Here is a 19,833-nt window from a genome sequence, read left to right as displayed (position 1 = left end):
TACATAGCATTTTCTAAAGAGGGGTCCTGCATCTCCCCCGTGGTTATGGGTCCACAAGCAGAAGCAGATAGTTCAGAGACACAGGGAGATGAGGGGTAACACACTTTATTAGATTAACTTCTATAGCTGGAAAACAAAAAATAAAACCACATCTGCTTTCAGGCTCAGAAGACTTCATCAGATATGATAAGATCATGCTCCTCCTTGGGACTCTCGAGCCCAAGATCTTGTCCATTTTTCCAGCTACTTCAGCTAACAAAAAATACTATTTATCTCTACAAGTATGTAACCAACACTGATACATATTTTGCCTCCAGCTTCTCCCATAACCTTTTACTCTACTAATATCTAGAAGGGAGCAGCAATTCTCGGTAGAAGAAAATGTCTGTTACTGTGTATATACTATGGTTATATACTGTTACTGGCTATATACACTATACACATTAAATTGTGTTTGTTACTTACAATAATTATAATTACAAAAAACACCCCGTGTTTTCTGAACCCACTAAGCCATTTCCTAACTGCTGAGTTGTTTTATGAAAAGCCCACCAGCAGAATCATAAACTTTATAATCAATCAGCTGCTCCTGGAGAGAGGCACAAACTCTCACCTCAAGGGTGCAATACCAAAACGCTCATGTAGACACTCCAGTGGCTGCACCAGAGGAGCGAGCAGGCTTTTCAGCTTCAGGTCTGACAGAGCAGCAGCTTTAGGGGCCAGGATGCCTGATGAGGGGTAGCTGGCAAGCCAGTGTATATACTTACTTGTCCATAAAAGGCCACTCTGAAAAAGGTTCCAAGAAGCCTCTTCCTTGTGTGCATTACTTCCAATATCTTAGCATATGCTCCATGAAGTGTTCTGTACAGATGAGTAAGTTTCTGGAAATCAAATCTTGACATCATTAAAGCTGAATTTTGCAAGCAGGAAATTGTAGCTAACGCTGGAAGCCACAGAGATATCTGAACACAATACTTTTGAGAATTCAAACTTGAATTTCTAAAGAGGTTGAACTCCTGAAGTTTTCTTTGAAAAACCTCAGTCTTATGCACATGCTTAGCTTTAGGTCTGAAAGGTACCGCAGACTGCAATAACGTCACCATCCTCAGAGAGAAGGCTGAAGCCTATTGTCAGAGCATGTTCCCTAACTGAGGGTAGGGCAGCTTGCAGTATTTTACCCAGAAATTGTTTTTTGATTAAAAACAGCTTTATGATGAAAAAAATAGATCAAGTCTTCCTCTAGCTTCAGTTATATAGCTGGATGCTGTCCTGATGTGGAGGGGGTCACGGGAAAGGGAGGGAAAGAGGAGCACTATGCAGCAGTTGAGCAACAGCCTCACCAAAGCACAGGTCACAGCAGGTGTTGGGAAGGAGGAAGGCGGAGGGCTGGTAACAGCTTCCTTCCTTCCTCTCCACTTCACACTGAATTACCTGCTGATCTAGTCCTTTCTTTGAACAGTTCTCACTCTGTTTTTAACCTTTAAAATGCTCATCTCACGAAGAATCGGGTTTGATGAGCATATGGGACGATGACAGCTTTATTTTAGGGGAAGGAAGGTGGGGACTGTTCACTAAATACGAGTCCTCTATGTCTTTAGCTTTAATAATTATCCCCCAGACCATTGTTTTCACTAATTTGTTTAATGACCAGCAATGAAGCACAGTGCTTTACTGACACCAATTCATAAACTCATAACTTCAAAAATAAAAAAGCCTCCTGCTTTTTCCTTAGTGATCTAGAAAATTACTTGATATATGCAAACTAGTTCAAAATACTTACCTCAAATTCACGCCGCTTTTCATAAATAGGAATGATCAGTTTGGAAACTTCAGAAATTGTTTCATAACGCTCTGCTTTCCACAGGCCATCTACACACTGCTCCAGCAGCTCCACCAGGACTTCCTACCAGAGCAACCAAACGGGTGTTGTTAATAACAAAGTTAGAAGAGAAAACCATTTTAACTTCAGATACTGTAACAGGTTCCAGTATAAGTAGCCACAGTTATGTAAGTTTAAACCCTGTGTGCTCCTGGCTTTTCCAAAGGTATTCTAAATTTTGGAATTAAAAAAAAAAAAGAAAAAAGGACAAGTTATTTTTTGAAAGTTCATTCATTCTTAGTAAATCATTAACACAGTAGCCAGCAAGTATGTCTTGGTTATTTAGCTACCTCCCCAGGAGAATGCCAAAACTCTGGAAGGATATGGAGATGAGAGCACTGGAAGTCAGAGGCACATGTCTAAGAAACACATCCAAGGAACACGTGTGCAATAGCAGTGGGATGTGATGCTAACGATCCTCAAGCCTAGTCTTGATGAATGGGCAACTGGGCAGCTGGGCTGCAGGGCCACCTCACTCAGCCATGTGGCCCACCCAACACAGTCGTACAGGGATGGTACAAAAGTAATTGTGAGACTTTATGACTCATGGGAGGATCTACCCACTTCCCCAGTGCCCTGCTATGGTTTCTGGATTGTTCTGCTAATGTGGTGTCCTGCAGCACAGCCCTAACTCAAGCGGAACCTGAGCTGACCTCTCACTCGGTAGAGCTTGACTTGCATTCTGTCCCTCTTCGGAAATACCATGCTGTGCTGAGCTGTGCTGGCAGAATTAGCATTTGCATAACATGGCAGGCAAAGATTGTGGTGTAGCTTTTTCAGTCTCAGTGTTAAGAAAGCCCTTCAAAGGAACCAAGAACTTAGACCAGTTTTACCTGTCTGAATAGTACACAGAAAATCCTTCAATGCAGATTTCTCTTGGGGAATTGCTGTGGAACAGTGGTTCCTTACAGATGTCAGTGCACAACTATAATGTGTTAGAGCTCACATGAACAAAGTCTAAAACTATACTACAGGGCCTCACCTCGCTGTAATGTACGTCCATCATCCCACCATCTTCTTTCATTGCACCTTCTTCATCAATGTTGGGAGTGATTTTCCTGAAGGCAGTGCATCCACTGGGGAAGAGTTCTGTAGCAGACAAAAGCAAATGGATTAGTTGTATAACATATCTCAAATGTGTCATGCTTTAATGGCCAGGGAAGCAGTCTAGCTGATAGTGAAGTCCTACAAGTAGCAGGGGACCCAACTCACGTTTTTGCTACTGATTTGCTATATGAGACTGAACACATTAGAACCTCCCCAAGCCCTTTGTCATGGGAGTCATTCCTAGTACCTAACTAACACCAAGTACAACAGATTTCCCAGTGTGCTATCTGGAAGTCATCATTGACCAAACTAACCGGCTGCAACCAACTTCAAGTCAAGAAGGAAAGGGTGTAACTTTGCACAGAAGATGCAAGAAGAAAGCTATTGTTGGATGCTGGAGAGCTGGGTGGTAACTAAACAGGACTGTTCTGCTAGCACAGTTATGTACCCCAAAACTTTGAGTAGTTCAGCCTTTACTGAACCCTTTCCAGCCTAAGTATATGTAAAGAGTGTCAGTGACAGAGATAATTCAATGTATTCACTTGATATTCCTTCGTATTTGTTCCTCTTCTTTTTTAGAAGTTCTCTTTTACCACCAGTTGTGGTAAGCAGCCTCCAGGGCACAAATAAAGAATTGTCAGCTTTCAGTACTCTCCCCTCTGCAGCCATGTGAAATGTGTATATGTATCAGAAAAACAAGTCCTGATTTTTCCCACTTAGCCAACACAAAGTACAGAATTTGGAGGGACTCCAAGCCCCCTGAGTAAGGCACTTAAGACTTTTACAGCCAAGGCAGCGCATGTAATCAGCTTTTATGCAGCCTTAACTTTTTGAAATGTTAAGTATCCATTTCATCAATTATTCCCTCATATGGAAATGAGAAAAATGGGTCAATATATCAAATGTGGAACAGTTATTTAAAAGAAGACCTGCAAAGTGGTATTACTTGAGAACATACAAGTCTGTCCTTCCTTCCTGTTTTGCACTGAACCACAACACGCTCTTTTTTTCTGATTGTTCTTTACATATTTGTATAGTTAGGCTATTGTCTCATTTTTTGACTAAATTTTGACTGCTTTTTTCTATAGTTTTCTGCACTGCCTATAGTGATACTTCTGAGGAACATATTGACAGCCAGTTTTTAACACGGGCTTCCCCTATAAGCACATTTCCTAATGTAAAATACAACTGAACATTTAAACCGAGACATGATGTGTCAGTTCTTATTTCACTCAGCAACATGACAACATGACTGTCTAAGCAGACCTGGCCAGCCTAGTAAATGCCTGTGTATGAACAATTGGATTCCTTTCTTAAAAAATACTAATCTTCTTATAACTTTATCCACTGCATTATTTTTTTTCTTTTTTGTTTGTTTCTAAAATAAACATTTACCAAATCAAGAGAAACTTGTCTTTAAAAAGATTCTGATCCCCACCAAAACCCATCACTGCATCGTCTTCCTCGTACCTCCCAAACAGCACACACTTACTTTTCCTGTGCAGAAACTCTGCAACAAGGGCTGCTACATGAACGTAACACATGGCTGCCTGCAAAGTACAAAGGGAAAATTAAAATGTCATCTGTACATGTCTTGTTGTGCACCATGTTTTTAAGTACATGTATTACCTCTGAAAAGTCTCCGTTTTTCACATGTATCTTTGCCATACTGTCCAGCCATGTTTTCCGGAGCTCTGGGGTACTTGCGTAAGATTTGGCTAAACTGTACTGTAGATCTATCAACATTTCTGGATCCTTTTCGTGTTCTTTCATTTGAGCGGTAGCCATAAGCACTGTACGGATTCTCTTTGTCAAATCTTTGACTTCAGAAGGAAAGGCAGTTGCCTGACACAAAACAAATCTAGTTAGAAGCAAATACAGAAATAAAAGGTGTTCCAGGCTTTGCCAAAGAAAGACCGTCATTACCCTTTCAGCCAACACTCCACTTACTGCCAATCTGAAAATGCCGAGAACACCGGAGATAAGACTAACTAGCTTTTACTTACTGAACTCACACTGCATACAGTGTACAGTATTTCATAAGCAATTAGAGGGATTTCAATCTTGGCGTGCACAGGGCCAATCTCTCCTGGTCATGTGCAGGATGCCAGGTTGGCTGTTCCTGCTCTCCAGTGAGGCAGGTACTTCAGCATCCTAAGGAGCTGGTGTGAGAACGGGACAGAACTGCTCTGTGCACGTGGATGTCCCAGAATGGGACTGTAAACCATGCCTGAAGTGTTTTTCATGTCATTCAACATCTGGCTTGTTAGTCTCTGATGTGGTCGCTCTTCAATTCCTAAAGCACTAAAGGCATTTGTAGAGCTTCCCACCACAGGAATGTAATAAATAGAGAAAGAAACACAGGCTCCAGTCTGATCTCCTGCTCAGAGCAGGGCCATCACCGAGTTAGAGCAAGGCTTGTCTGGCCAGGTTTTATAATCTTCATGGACAGAAATCCTACCTCCTTTCTGGGCCCTGCCCCAGGGCTGCACCATGTTCTTGGGAAATAATTTTTTCTTTAAATAAAGTTGTAATTTCCCTTGCAGCAACTTGTGCCCATTGCCTCTTGTCCTACCACTCCACACCTCTGAGAAGAGCCTGACCTCCTTGTCTCTATAACCTCCCTTTTGGTAGTGGAAAGCAGCAGTTAGGTTCACCCTCAGCTTTCTCTCCTCCATGATGAGCCCATCTCATGTTCCCTCTCCTTGGGGTCCTGCTATCTCTGTGGCTGTGCATGGCATCCTCTTCAATGTATTGAAATCTCTCTTGTACTCTTGCACTTATATAAATACATAAACTGGATATAATGATGGTCTCGTGATGTAAAATACGAGCAGCAAAGTATGGCTCAGTGAAACCCTTATAAACACCTGTGTACAGAAGAGAACTGAGGTTTTTTCCAGGTGTATCCTAACAATAACTTTTCTATAACACAATTCAACACCTAACTGAAGTTCCCATTCCAACTTTAGGTCATAGGATAATCACGGAACTGTAAAAATGCTTCTCGTTTTCCTCTATCCTACCTTGGCAGCTACACTGTGTGTAATGGAGCGAGCTGCAGTGATGATATATTGTTCAATGGGTTGGGCAAAAGCTTTTAAATCTAGCACAAAGACAGACAATTATTTTCCAAAGAAATGCAACCATTAATCTCCATGAAACAATGCTTTCTTAATATTACTGACACTCAATTAAAATTAATTCCTGCTAATTACTACCTTCAGGCAACAGAAGTACCAGACCCTCCCTTGTCATTTCTCTCAAAGCTGGAAGTTCTTGGAAAGCTCTTTGGACAGCCTAAAAGCAGCACACTTTGCAAAGTGTAACCTGAATTGCAGAGTTCCCTCCTCTTGGTGTGAGGCCTCACGGATGGAGCATGGCCTGCCTGTGCAGCTGGCCCTATGTTAAGTGTCATTAAGTTGGCATTATACTTGTTTACTGAGCAAACACAGCCCACTATGAGCTTATAAATCATAGTTCCAATCATTAGCCTTACTCTTAAACACGATGTGTGTCCCAAGTGTTGCATTAATGGCTGATAGCACATGATGTGATTTAATGTCTTCAGCTTACCTTCATAGGTCTGTCACTGTTTGCAAAGTTGTTAATGATGAGCAAGGAGTCCTGAAATCTTGTCCCACCACTGAGTGCGACATCTGCTATTAACTGGCTCACTGCAATTATTATCTGTTGGGACAGGATAGGGGCTTTATTTAAATGAACCCTAATAGAGGAGTTTTCTTGTCACAGTTATATAAAATGCTCATAGGAAAACACCATGTCTTTCCCACAATGTAAGCAACAGTTGTTGTGGCTTTGCTGTCACATCTCCCAAGGACAAACACTCCCCAGAGGACCAAACTACTTTGCTGAACAGCGAGTTCACAGAATTAACAATATAACAATCATAATACAAATCCCTGTTTATACATGTTACCTTCCGTGATTCATTACAATCCAGATGGTATTCATCTGCCCCACTAGGTATCTAAATTCGCTTAAAAATATGAATGCTGCAAAAGCAGCTCTAGGAAAATCCTTTCTCCTTCTTTAAAGGCAGCTCTTCTTGCTGTCCTTTTCACCCCATCCCAGTCAGCTTCTTGAGCAGAGATGTGTCTTGTGTCTGTGATTCCCAAAACTCAACAGCTTGGAGTACTTGATGGCAGTGTATTTTAGCCAAAGGACCCTAGGCCAATCACTGGAAACAGGAATTAGGCAAAGCCTGGAAATCAAGAGGATTTTTGTCGATATAACAACAGCAAGATCCTCTGCAGATATGAGGTGACCAGTTTTATTGACATATCTGTCCATTATATCTGAGACCTCCTGCTCTCTAATTTTTTTCCCAGTGACTGACCTGAAGATGTGTTCTCAGAAACGTTCTCCTTTTGGTGAACTCAAAGTTATTTCTCATCAGGAGATACAGAAGAGCTGAGGCTTCGTTCCTTGTGGAAGACACCTTGGAAGTGCAACACTTCAGGATCTCGTAGCAGAGGGCAGCACACATGTTCACCCTTCCCTTGAAAAATGCTGAGGGAAACTTCACAAGAGGCATGCAAATATTAGAAAATACACCATTAAATTACACCCATAGGGCTCAGACAGGCAGGGGCATGGGGCAACACACTGGGCTCCAGTCTGGACAGCCTCAGTAAAACTTCTGCCAGAGTTCTGAGCCTGAAAGTATTTGCGAGAATGAATTCAGGGCCTATTTGTAACCATGTTTCCTAGAGCAATGTGAACTTTGCTGTCACACTTTTTGGGGATGTGCTTGTCTAACCCCTCTCCCAACAACTTCTGGGTTCATTGGCAAATTCTCATCAAATTGGACAGACAGAAGTTTTATGTTCTTACAAAAGCCATAAACACCAGCAGTGGGACAGAGAGGAAAGGTCCCATGGACATTCCCACCAAAGGCTGCCATCTGGGACATCAGAAAATCTGCTGGAGCCCACCCAGAAGTCTGACTTTACTGGGAAATGTGACCTGCAATGCTTGCACAGCCTCTTTTATAAGTCCCCCCCGGCAAAGTCTAAAATCCTGCTTGCCCACAGGAATGCAAACAAGAGACTTGCTTGTCCCAGAGAGCCTAAAATACACAGTGACCTGCCCTGGCCCCTGCATTGGAGCCAGTCCCAGGGAGCAGCACGATCAAGCCAAACTGCAGTGTGAGCTACCTTGGTTAGCAACAGGGCTCAGAGATTTGCATCAGGGTGAAGAAAAGCAGAAGGGGAAGACCAGCACCCTGCACTGCCGTAGCATGTCTATCACCTTACCAAACACCTACTTCCAAGCACGTCTGCAGGGGCAAGACCAGCCGTGCCTGAAAAGCAGACAGCCGCAGCGGTGCCCTGCCCCGGCGCGCAGCTGCCTCCACGCAGGGCTCACCGGAGCAGGGACCGCCAGCACCCGTCCGCCTGGCCACGGTCACGAGCGGTGGCTGGTGGGAAGTGGGCACCACACTTGGCCTCCTTCCACCCCGGCCGCAGTAGGCTGGGTGCAGGGAAGCAGAACAAGGAAGGGTTTTGTGCTGGCACGCAGCCGCCTCCGCAGCCACCGCAGGGACCTGGCTGGAGAGGGGTGGTGCCTACACCTCCCGGAGGGAGCAGAGGATGTTTGGGCATCGCACAACTGGACTCTGCTCCCTCTGCTGCAGCTGGGGACCAGCCCCAGAGAATTTCCTGGCACAAAGAAGCAACAGACACAACCATGGTTTTTATCTGTTCAGAGGAAAGACGTGCTCAGTTCATTCAAGACCCAACGGTCCTCATGGGCCCTGAGCCACTTCTATCTGCCCCATGCAAGATGACGGTAAATACTGTCAGAGGGTTCACTCACATCCTCCAAGTCAGAGCCTGGAGCTGTTACCATGGCTCTCTACTCCTTGCATTAAGTATATATGATTCAGAAAAGCTTGTAGGTATTGATGTGGCCACCACCATGGCGTGCTGGTGAAAGGGCCTCAAAACAGGAAGCTGTGGCTAGCAAGACTACACCATTGGGATTATACCAAGTGATACAGGTTACAAGACAGACTAAAGACACTGAGCAAATATTTGGTGTTCACTGCCTCTGGCCAAAAATATTTAAAAAAAAAAAAGGGAGAAAGAAAAGAAGCAAATAAACATCATAGTAACACAGGGTCAAGAGGATCATGTGTGCACACGGGAACGGAGCTATTAAGTAATTGCTACCTGTTGTAATGCAATTATTCTCCCATAGCAAGATGGGGTCACACTCAGAATTGGGTTTAGCGCAGAGCTGGCCACAGTGATGTGCAATTGGGCGTGCACAGGCAGCAGATGGGCACCCAAGAAGATATGGCTGGCACGTGTCTCAGCAGGGACCACTGCTTGCCTGCAGGGGCTTTTCAGACATTTCCAGCCCAATGCTAGGGAGAAAAACTTTGCCTAGGAATCTGCTGCAGAAGAAGTCCAAGACACCTCCCTGTGCGCTCCCCTCCACACTGCCCTAGCTCTGGAGGAAAACCTGTGCCCTGTTCATAGGGAACCTGCGTCCCTGCGCAGCTCCTTCTGGAGACCAAGCCCAAGCAGATGCAATCGCTCCTGGTGCCAGGTTTGGGGCAGCAGACCCAAGGGTGTATGCCTGCTCGAGGTCTGGCCGGGTGCTGCCTGCGGCTCTCCAGCTGGCAGGAGAACGCGAGCTGTGAAGAGCTGCAAAACATGTGTGGTGATGACTCTGCGTGTCCTGGAGGAGCACATTTCTGATCCAGCTCTAGAAGGACCATAGCAGGAATCCACACAGCAAGCAGCTCCCAGAGAGGCCTCAGCACAAAAGGGACATGAGGACAGGGCAGCCACAGTGGCAGGCAAGACATGCCAAGTGCCCTTCACAACTGCATGGGAGGCTGTAATGATGCTGCATCCTGAGAGCACTAATGGAGGGAGATCACAGCTTGCCATGGTCAGGAGGAATTGCTAACAGACAGGGAAAAGCTTCCCAAATTGGCTGTTGCAGGAAGGGAGCAAGGCTCTGCTGCTCTAGTCCTTCAGGGCCCGGGATTTGTGATGCCTCTAATGTGCCATGTTAGTGTCAATGCACCAAGGGAGAGGCAGGCATGGAGCAGGCAGCTACATGGGGTTTCCATCACACTCACATCCACGTGTCTGAGCTGCTCTTTAATGCAGGGCAAATTATGTCAGCCCCTTTCTCTGTGCATGTTTTCCTTCATAACCTTTACTTTCAAGACCATTCCCAAGCATGTATATATGTATTTATCTGTAAGTGATGCTCTGAAAAGAAGGATTTAGTTGTTAAGAAAATCTAGAGTATAAAACAAGAGCAATCTAGCTTTTGTTGCTTCTTCCCAGCCAGTAAAAGAGAGACAGCTTTCTTCCCAAATTCCTAGCACACATGCATGCAAGTGGGATTCATTCTAAAACCAAAACCAAAACATGCAAACAATTATAGAACTTGTTTGTTCTTTGCTTTCTTGTGACTTTTTTTTTTTTTTTAAAGTCTTTTGCCTATCAAGTAACCAGATTTAATGCAGAAAGAAAGCTATTTTAAAGACAGATTTTGGGATGCAGAATAAATCTCAGGAGGTTTTTCCCCTCCAGCAACCATTTGCTGTGACCCTAGCTAAGACGGGGATTCTCTTCATTGCAATTATCAGCTACAGAAAGCCATAAAAATGACCAATTGTCCAGTCTAGCTACATCAAAGGTATAACTCACTTTTGGTTTTCTTGAGTTAACACTAATTTACAGCGAACAGTGATATGCAACCCAAAGCAAAGCAGTGCAGCTTTTACATTTCAAAACAAACTTGCAGGAAAACATGCCATTCTTGCACTTGTCATGAAATGCAGTGACTTCCCCGGCTATTTTATTGTCATTTTGGGCCTTAGAAAAGCCCTTGAAAGGACTTAAAAGGAAGTTTGGGGCTCATGTGGTTATGGAGTTGGCAAAGAAAACACTTCCTTATAGATACCATCTGCTGGGCTCATATCTTGCTTTTACAGAAACAACACTGTGTCCTGTCATAGGGGAAATGTGAGAAATTAACTGAAATCAGTCTTTCATATCCTTGAAGACCCACAGTGCCAAACTCAGCGTGGCTTCAGTCTGGCATAAATCCAAGAAAATGACCCCACTGCCTGTCCTTGCATCAGCCAACACAGCCTGTGTTGCTGCAATCGGCATTGCGGAAAGCGAGCGTGGAACCCCTGAAGGGCTCCAGGTTTTGAAGACTGATGGTGAGATCAAACTGAGCAGGTGTGCAGGTTTGGCTTCACATTTAAACAACCACAGAAAATGTGCTGGGGAGGCAAGAAAAGTCTCTTATTTGCTATAGGCACAAAACAAATATTTCTGGCTAAACAAACTTTTGACTAGTAAGGGGAAGAGACATGCAGAGAGACTGTGTCTGAGTGGGGTGTGTGCAGATCTGCAGCAAGATGGACCTCAAGGCTAAGCAGATCACAGGCAAGCAGAAAACTCAAAAGAAAGGGAGAGCAATAAACATGTGTTGGACCCTGTAGAAAAACTGAGTGATTCCTGCCAGTGCCAGTTGCCAAACTAGCAGGCTTTAAGAAGCCCCATGGAAAAACGTCTTCTAGGAGACCACGCTGTCTGGAGCCAGACAGGTAGCTAGTAAGAGTTCTGCATTTTCTGCTTCTCATGTGTTTGCTTAGGACAAACCAAAATTCAGCCCTAGACACGCTCATACTGGCTCTTAGCTTTGCTGTGGATTATAGTAAAATGTACATAGCACATATTTTTTCCACCTTTGAAAAACAGTTTAGCAGTCTCTTTCTTTAACCAATCTTTGCTCAGCAACTAGTGCAAGATCTCCTTTGGAAGTAACACTTTGCTGCATATCGTTCACATACTGTGCTCTGCCTGGCTGCAATCTCATGCCACATGGATTTACCTCATTAATGAAGCATTGCATTCAAGTTATTTTAGAGGTTTCAATTCATTTTGAGTTTATGATAACCATGCAGCTTGGAAGAAATAGAGTTTGCATGTACATCTGGTCTCGAAAATGTATTTGTGAGAAGTGTCAGGTCTTGACAAGCATGAAGGGAAACGTCAGCAATAGCATCAGTCACTGCTATTCTGTGGTTAGCTGCAGCTTTGATGCTGCTTGAGCTCAGGGGATTAAACAGCCTCACTGTGTACCAGGGCTCAGAAAAGTGTAGAAAGAGGTGCAGCAAGTACTATCTTCTTTGAAACGCAGTGGGAGAGGAGCAACTTGTCAGTACAAGTAGTATTCAAGCAATAGCATTGTCAGCAATATTGACAGTTTGGGGCAAAGATTCAAGAAGTACCAGTTTTTGGTCAAACAGATACTAATCTTTAACAGCAGCTTTGTGACCAAGGCAAGTGAGGGAATTCCTCGCAATTTCTCCTCTTGTTTCCTGACATCCAACAAATAATAAGTAATTGTTGAAATAGGTAACTTAATCTGGGCTGGTTTTTAAACCAGTGAAGAAGTTGTTTTCTAAAACACATCTCCAAACAACACAAAATATAATTTTAACAGGAGTTTAAGCATAGTGGTTTCTTCTGTTGTACCTGTATAAATTCTCCTGCACCTTTGGAGTCATGTATTACTTACCTTGCTAATGAAAGCTCTCAGAGAGGCGAACACATGTTTAAGAGCTGCTTCTGATTGTCCATTTTTGAGAAAAGCCAGATGAATATCAAAAACCTTCTTCATGAGTGGATTGTGGCCATCATTGCTTAAAAGCTGGGTCTGGAAAGCAATGAGAGAATTTATTTTGCAGAAGTGTTGTGCCTGAAGCTGGAAATGACAGAGATAGTTTTGCATAATTAATCACATCAATTCTTAAGCCAGATAAGGAACAGGGCCTTCAGTAAAAATATAACCAATAAATGCGACAACCAATACAAACTTACACTAGTTGGTCAGAGGCTAGTTTTATAGCAGAGAATAAAACAAAAATATTTCATCACTTTTGCATCGCTAATTCCAAAACCTAACTCAATAATTTGTACAACTTTCCCTGGTTGCCTAGAGTTATTTTAAATAAAACAGGCTATTACAAACACAACTATCACACTGGTTTTTCCATTTCTTTTTATTTGTCTCAACAGGTGTTTCATTTGCAGCCCAAAAGGGAGAGAGAGAGAGAAACGTAGATAATCACATTGTTTCACAGATTCGTAGCTGTAGTAAGTCAATACACTTCCCTTGTTTCCTGCAAAGTTTTGACAGTTTGTGCTTCTGGAGATATGGTACAATGGAATTACTTGGAGAGGATTAATACAGTTTGGTGTCAGAGTTATCTTGCCTGTGCCTGCTATCATCCTTGCAGCCATTGTGCAGGAAGCCCGGCGCATTGTGGCCACCCAGCAAGGATGTGGATGTCCCATATCAATAGGAGATCAGTAATCCCTATCTCATTGCCAGCCCAAGCAATCCTTGGGCTGGATCACATTTCTTTTGAAATCCTACACACATCTTGCAGCAGGGTAAGTTTAGGATCTGTACTTTTAAACTGAATTCATTTACTTCATCAGTATGAACAGCATCAGCACTTTTACTGCAGTACAGAGCACACTTCTGTGTGGTAACACCGTATGACCATAAAAGCGAAGCAGAAGCCCATTAAAGCGGAAGGGAATCCAGTCTATCCTGTGGTTTGAAAATCACACTGTTTTGTGGTTCAGCCATATTCAAAAAGAGGCAACTGAGAAAGTCAAGCAAGTTTTAACTCTTGCATCTAAATCCTTCTGCTGTTGCCAAACTTTTAAGGAGTAATTTAACATATGCACCAGGATGGCCGTTCTGCTCTGTAACAGAAACAGAGGATATGATGACCTTTCTCTTCATGTTGTTCAATCCATCTAAAAAGGAAAACTTCATCATGCTTACTCTGAAATCCGGAGACGTTCTTGTGACATTATGCAAGACACATTGCTATAAGCAGGATTTGCTCAACCACGCTTCAAGGAAGAGTTTTTCTGGAACAGTATTTCAGCTGCCAGGCTGGGGTTCTCTTCACCACAGAGGCTTTGATTGTTGTAGATGGCACTGACTGCCAGGAGTGTGAATCACTGTATGGAGGAGAAGACTTCTACCAGTAGTAAGGGTCCTGTCTGAACTGGTAACCACAGCTGGAATATCTCAGTCCCAGAGACATTCATGTACAGCAATTCAAAGAAATCTGGGCCTCACTTCTAGGCAATTTATGGCAGAAAACAGTGACTGTTCCAAGAATGCTAGACCTTCATTTCCCTTTCCACTAGTCCTTCCTTTCTCTATGATGTACATTTCCTCTTATTCTATTTTTGTAATGCCTACATGCTATAACGTCCATGTAATTTTCTCTGTTCTTGCAGTTTTGAAGAAATTGCAGGATTGCATAAGGCCATAATTACTCTGAGACCCTGTGAAACAGTCAGCATTTTGGAAAATAAACAAGCTGCAAACGATTTGCTTTTGTAAAGCCTTCTATAACCTGTCACTCTAGGAGAACAGATCACCAAAATCAACACACATACAAAATACAGCACACATTTCTACAATAGTTTTGATTTCAGTGCTGACCTTGAAACTCTGAGTGAAAAAAGAGATGGTGTCCAGGATTGTTAGGCACACTTCGGTGGCAATATTGCCCTCCAGTAACGCCTGGTGCACAATATCTGCTTCTGAGGTGCCTGCATCTGCGGGTGGAAAGCAAATCAGGAGGAAACAGTGTTCAACACTCCAGCTCCCACAAGATCTAAATGCTGATATAGGTAAGATTCTCCCCTTGCACTTCACTGAGTTTGGGAGATGAGGTTAGAATAGCAAGATGCGGAATTTGCCAGCTCCACTCAGAAAAGCTGCCTCAGTCTGATGCCAAATAAGAAAACCAATGTCAGTACTTCCCCTTATTCTCACTGTTTCTAAAGCCAGACAGAGAATGAGGTGTCCGAGTTGTATCTGCAGAGGGGCAATGGCAAGGTGCTTCAATGGGGCAAAACTCAGCCACATGGAGTGGCTTAGAGCAGATCCTGGCCCAGGTCTCTGTGCAGGGCTGCTCTCCTGCCTGCTCTGCTCACTACCCAAACCAAGGCATCGCCCGCACACACACTCAGCCAAGGAGTGAGCCAAGACAGGTGAGAGGAAAGAGCCATGCAAGTCCTAAGTCCCAGGGGTGATTTTTAAGGGGCTGGCTTAAGTGTCACCCCCACCAATCTAAGAATGTTGCAGTGGAGTGGTGACCACTGTAATTCTGCAGTTTGAATATCATGAAGCAACAAGCAACAAGTGGAAAATGGCAACATGCAGTTTTCAGCAGGCTCCACGGTCCCATCTCACTCTGCTGTACATACTGTGGTTGAGCGTGAAGGAGGTGTCCAAGCTGCCCAGATGCTGGAGCCGCACCTGCATCCCCCCAGCTCTGCTGCGGAGTGCTGGCATCGTCTGGGATTTCCTATCAGCTCCTGTGTGCTTGGATAACCAGGCGTCATGCACCCTGCAAGGGGAAGCAAAGTCGGTGGGTTTGGAGGAGCAGCAGTGGCCACACCACTGCAGGATTACATGAGGCACCAGGACGCAGACCCAGCCTCCCTCCAACGCACTAATCTGGAGTATCCCAGATAATCCCAGCGGGGCTGACCAGGCTACCCTGGTCTTGCCTGCACCAGGTGGCCCTAGAGCTAATGAAACAGCAATGCTGCTGCTCAGGGAGCAGAGATGCAGCCGTGACTCGTGTCTCACCTGCAGCCGACTGCGGGGGACACTGCCAACCTGCGCGGGCAGCCAGGAGTGCCTGGGCCTGGGGGTCTCATGCAGGAGCTGGAGGAGAGGGAAGGGGCAGGGTGCTAAAATGAGGGGACTCTGCTCACGGCATGGTGCTGAGCAGAGTCCCGGCCCCACAGGCTTCCTGCCTGCTTGGGTTTCCCCGGCGTGGGTGTACATGCTCCCTTCCTGCCTCAGCTGCGGCAAGGAGGTGGGGGCAGCCCCCCTACCTGGTCCTGGACAGAAGAATATAGTACCTGGCAATATTTCTTTTCCCCACGTATCTGAAGTGAAATAAACACACCCTAGAAAGAAAATAAAACATGTATCTGTTACAGATGCTGCAGATGAGGAACGATCTAAACCATTTAAAATCTACCCTGTTCTTGTCTGCCAGCACACTACTCTGGTATGAGGGTTTGGGTCTATATCTACAAGTCACTTGACCTCACACCCTTGGTTTCCAAACCCTATGGCACATCCCTGTCTCCTCACTCATCTGTTCCATCAAACCTGCTGCAAAGCAGAGGTTGTGCCAGTTATGGTGGGAGGCTGTGCCATGAGCCCTGCTCGCCCACCAGTGGTGGGACACCCTCTGCATGGCCCGGACTGAGCACAGGGCACCACCACTTCGCCGTGCTCCCTTGACATACACCTGAGGAAGAGCATATCATTACAACCTGGCCAGACACCTCTAGTGCTGCACAGAACCATGTGCACCCTGAGAGGCACGCTGCACTCACGTCTTCTTCTTGGCCAATGCTGCCCGCACAAAGGCGCAGCGTTTGAATTGCAGCCTCATGATACTCACTCCAGAAGTACAAGGACATTGATCAGCTCTTGGGGGGAGAATTTGTTCCAGTAAGCTAAAAGAGTATCTGAAAGAAAAAAACCAAACAGTGCACTGAGATTTAAAAAAAATTAAAGGGGAAACTTACAGACAAAAAACTGCTGCTGATGGTCTCTTGTCTCTCTGGCTGCCCCCCCATATTTTCAATATGGCTGAACCCAGCGAGCAAGAGCCACTAACCTTCAGAGATCATCTTCACAATGTAGAGGTAGCACATCAGGAGTGTCCGGATCTCAAACTGGTCCAGCCGGCTGCAGTGCGACACGCTGCTCCTTGTCGAGCTTCTGCGGATCTAAGGGGACACAGATGTGACATGGAGGCGAGTGGCCCCAGGTGCCTGGGCTGTGCCTGAGCAGAGTGCAGGGCCAGATGCCCTGCAGCATGGGCACGGCAAACCTGGCACATACCAGATGTGCCAGCATCTTCCCGTCCCCCTGCACGTGCACCCTCACAGCACCACGCTTTGGAGACACCTCATCCTTTGGGACTATTGCCCTGCCAGTGATGAGCAGTCTGGAAATCCTGAACACATGGCTGAATGCTACTCTGCCCAGAAAAAAAATGTCGGGGCAGAGAATGATGGCTTATCCAGCAAAATGTACAGCAGCCCTGCTTTGACTTCCCTTGCTCTCTGCAGTGCCTATACTCATGGACATTTCTGAAGTCAGTTCTTGTCAAACAAAACAGTTCATTACCTATCACAGTTTAAAACAAGAATCTAGCTTTCTGTTAAAGATGTACACTTCACAACAAGAGTTATTAAAAAAGCAGGACGTTTCAGCTTAAGAATTCCCCCTGATTTTTGGAAGTGTCTCTTGGTTTTCCTTCTGTTTAGTGACTAAGGCAAAGATAAGTGAAAACCTGCTGATGAGTCAGTCAATCTGTATGGGAAAGGCTTGGGCATTGCGTGGTGGGAAACATGACTTCTAAAGCTTTACCAGATTTTTTTGCATCACCCTAGCCAACAAATGGATATGATTAAGCTCTAAGCAGGATGCTTCTCTGAAAGCTGTGCCTCACATGTTTGGAGAATGATCCACAGACCTTATTTGTTTTTTATTCTGGGACAAGCTGTGGATGTGAGTCATAATAAGACAGAATTAAACATTCTGTTTAGAGTTGGAGATACGGTGCTACAGCCAGAACTTTGCTGTTGACCACGCCAAACTATCAAGTCATTGCATAACTCATGCCAGGGGAACAGGCGATAATGCAATGTGTCTACCTCTGTAGTGCAGCACTGAAGCTCTGCTCCTCCATGCGGCATTGCTTTTACATGGTTTTGTGCATATTGCATTCCCTAATGGAAAAGCTGTTTTCAATGACTGAAAAATGTACCTTCAAGGACACAGAAGAGGATGTCTAGCTGTGGAGAAGAGCTGAGCTGCAAGCGATAATGCTTTCTGCAAACCCTGCCAGCAGGGTTGAAGCATATGCTCAGAGCTTTGCTGAATATGAACAGTTTGATAGTCAAGTGTTTGGCTATACTTGGTCTTATAGCTTCATAATTTATGTAGGAGAGCTTGAAAGGCAACACCTCTCCTAAGCATGTCAGGACACAGCCAGCAGGAGCCCAGATAATCTTTGCCTCGCTTGTTATAAGGGCCAAAGTTTTTAAAGATGCATCAATGACTCATGCCAACCCAAGACATCTGGAAAGCACCCTGAGGAAAACCAGGGGCTAGTTTGCACAAATACCTGATTTCCATGTGTGCAATCTGCCAACGAGGAGAGTACACCCTGTCTGAATAGTGGGGTCGGAGCGCTTTGTGGTGTGACTGTGGTCACCTTCTGCAAATTTGGGGCTGTGGTTTTTAGCCTGTGCTGGTTTTCCTACAAATACCTTGTCTTCTCTTAAGTCAGCGGTCACTGGCAATCTCACATCACAGTGCTTTGCCTCCCAGCTGTGTGTGGAAATCAGTTCCCAGCACTGCGCACTGGGCACTGGCCAGGCTCAGATCCATCCACACACAGGGAGCACGCCTGAGTACGGATAAAGGCACCATGGGAGCAGAGATTTTCCCCATAGACTTTACCTTTCATCTTCAATAAGTAATTTGTCAACAGTTGTATTTTTGGTTCAGAGATCTTTGAAGAGGGAAAGCATACCAGACCCGTGACTCTGACCTCCTCTGTTAAAATTAAATCTGTTTGTTTCCAAACACAGATATTTATAAGCTGGCTTTTGAGAGTGTTACCACAGGGAACTCCTTTTCCCTCCCCCTTATTTAACACAGCCCACAGACTGGTGCAGTGAGCACTGTTCCTTCTAACCCCAGATACATTACATTTTCACTCTGATCTGGGGAACCGGTTGCCCCCTCTGAGTTCAAGGATCCTTTCGAGTCCTCTCGCTTTATTGCATGGCCATTTGGAAGTGCTGCTCCACAGGCTGAAAAAAACCCAAAGCCCACAATTAACCCCTTTGTACTGGCACTCCTCAGCACATCACTGATGTGAGTGGAGGATGCGATTTGGACAGCACAAATGGGGCTTGCCAAAGCCCCATCTTGAAAGCTGATTAATCTGGAAAGGACAGTTGCAGTGACACCACATTCATGGAAAAGCATATAAACTCTGAGAGGTCTTCTGGCAGATGATTATTTCAGGTTTTGGGTAATGGGTTTTGGGGGCTGATAATAGTTATGTTCAAAATAAATGGGAAATTTAAAGTTTAGAAAAATTCCTTTACCTGGATCTTTGTCTGCAATCAGGCTGGATCTATTTGAGGGGGATGCAAAACTACACATGAATTCATCCCTGGATGCCTGTAAAGCAAGATAAGGTTTTTGTGACTAATGAATTGTAACACCTATTCCCTTATAGAAGACAATAATGAAATAAAAAAAGGCAAATCAGAGCAGCTTTTAAAATGCAGATAAAAAAAAAATCTATTTCCTTACTTCCATAACAAGGATATAAATGATTTGGGGAGGAGTACAAAGAATATCAGAATGTGTTAAAGTTCATAGCAGCTTTTCCCCTTTTGTTTTTCATCATTTAAGTTGAAATTTTTAATTGTTTTTCTTAAATGTCTTTTTTTTGGTTGTTGTTTGCCCCGAACAAGCAGGAAAGTCTAGTCTACAAGGCTAAGCCTGCCTGGGAACCACACACAACCCTCAGGCAGGTGGGCAAATCCCCAGAACAGCTGCTGGAGTCCAAGGCTGAGTCCTGTTGCAAGTCATTGCATCTGGAGGGACTTACCTCACCTCACGGCACTAGGCAAACCATAAAAAGACAGCAAACAAAAGAGCAGAGACATTGCACCCAGTGCTACAGTCAGAACAAAGTCACAGGAAAAGCCAAATTAAAAGAAACAAGGACATTATGGGGC

General features: G+C 44.6%; 1 protein-coding gene across 5 annotated transcripts in view; it reads right to left on the bottom strand.

Annotated features, from left to right (window-relative positions):
• The window catches only part of DOCK11 (dedicator of cytokinesis 11), an 86,491-nt gene that overhangs the window by 12,681 nt on the left and 53,977 nt on the right, over window positions 1-19,833 (bottom strand). For 3 of the 5 annotated variants that reach the window (XM_074834675.1, XM_074834671.1, XM_074834672.1), the window contains 16 exons: window positions 19,192-19,267; window positions 18,788-18,891; window positions 16,680-16,791; window positions 16,461-16,527; window positions 15,907-15,954; window positions 15,629-15,706; window positions 15,241-15,383; window positions 14,471-14,586; window positions 12,515-12,652; window positions 7,287-7,469; window positions 6,503-6,616; window positions 4,556-4,771; window positions 4,419-4,476; window positions 2,862-2,968; window positions 1,781-1,903; window positions 768-881 (listed from right to left, as the gene is read on the bottom strand). In XM_074834675.1, coding sequence (XP_074690776.1) covers window positions 768-881; window positions 1,781-1,903; window positions 2,862-2,968; window positions 4,419-4,476; window positions 4,556-4,771; window positions 6,503-6,616; window positions 7,287-7,469; window positions 12,515-12,652; window positions 14,471-14,586; window positions 15,241-15,383; window positions 15,629-15,706; window positions 15,907-15,954; window positions 16,461-16,527; window positions 16,680-16,791; window positions 18,788-18,891; window positions 19,192-19,267 — 1,797 coding nt within the window. The remainder of the gene's footprint in view (window positions 1-767; window positions 882-1,780; window positions 1,904-2,861; window positions 2,969-4,418; window positions 4,477-4,555; window positions 4,772-6,502; window positions 6,617-7,286; window positions 7,470-12,514; window positions 12,653-14,470; window positions 14,587-15,240; window positions 15,384-15,628; window positions 15,707-15,906; window positions 15,955-16,460; window positions 16,528-16,679; window positions 16,792-18,787; window positions 18,892-19,191; window positions 19,268-19,833) is intronic. The other 2 variants (XM_074834673.1, XM_074834674.1) reach the window with 1 other exon arrangement.

The sequence above is a fragment of the Strix aluco genome, chromosome 10, assembly GCF_031877795.1.
Source record: "Strix aluco isolate bStrAlu1 chromosome 10, bStrAlu1.hap1, whole genome shotgun sequence".
In the NCBI taxonomy this organism is placed as follows: domain Eukaryota; kingdom Metazoa; phylum Chordata; class Aves; order Strigiformes; family Strigidae; genus Strix; species Strix aluco.
Note: the sequence above shows the minus strand (reverse complement) of the source record. Positions and strands in the feature narration are given on the sequence as shown.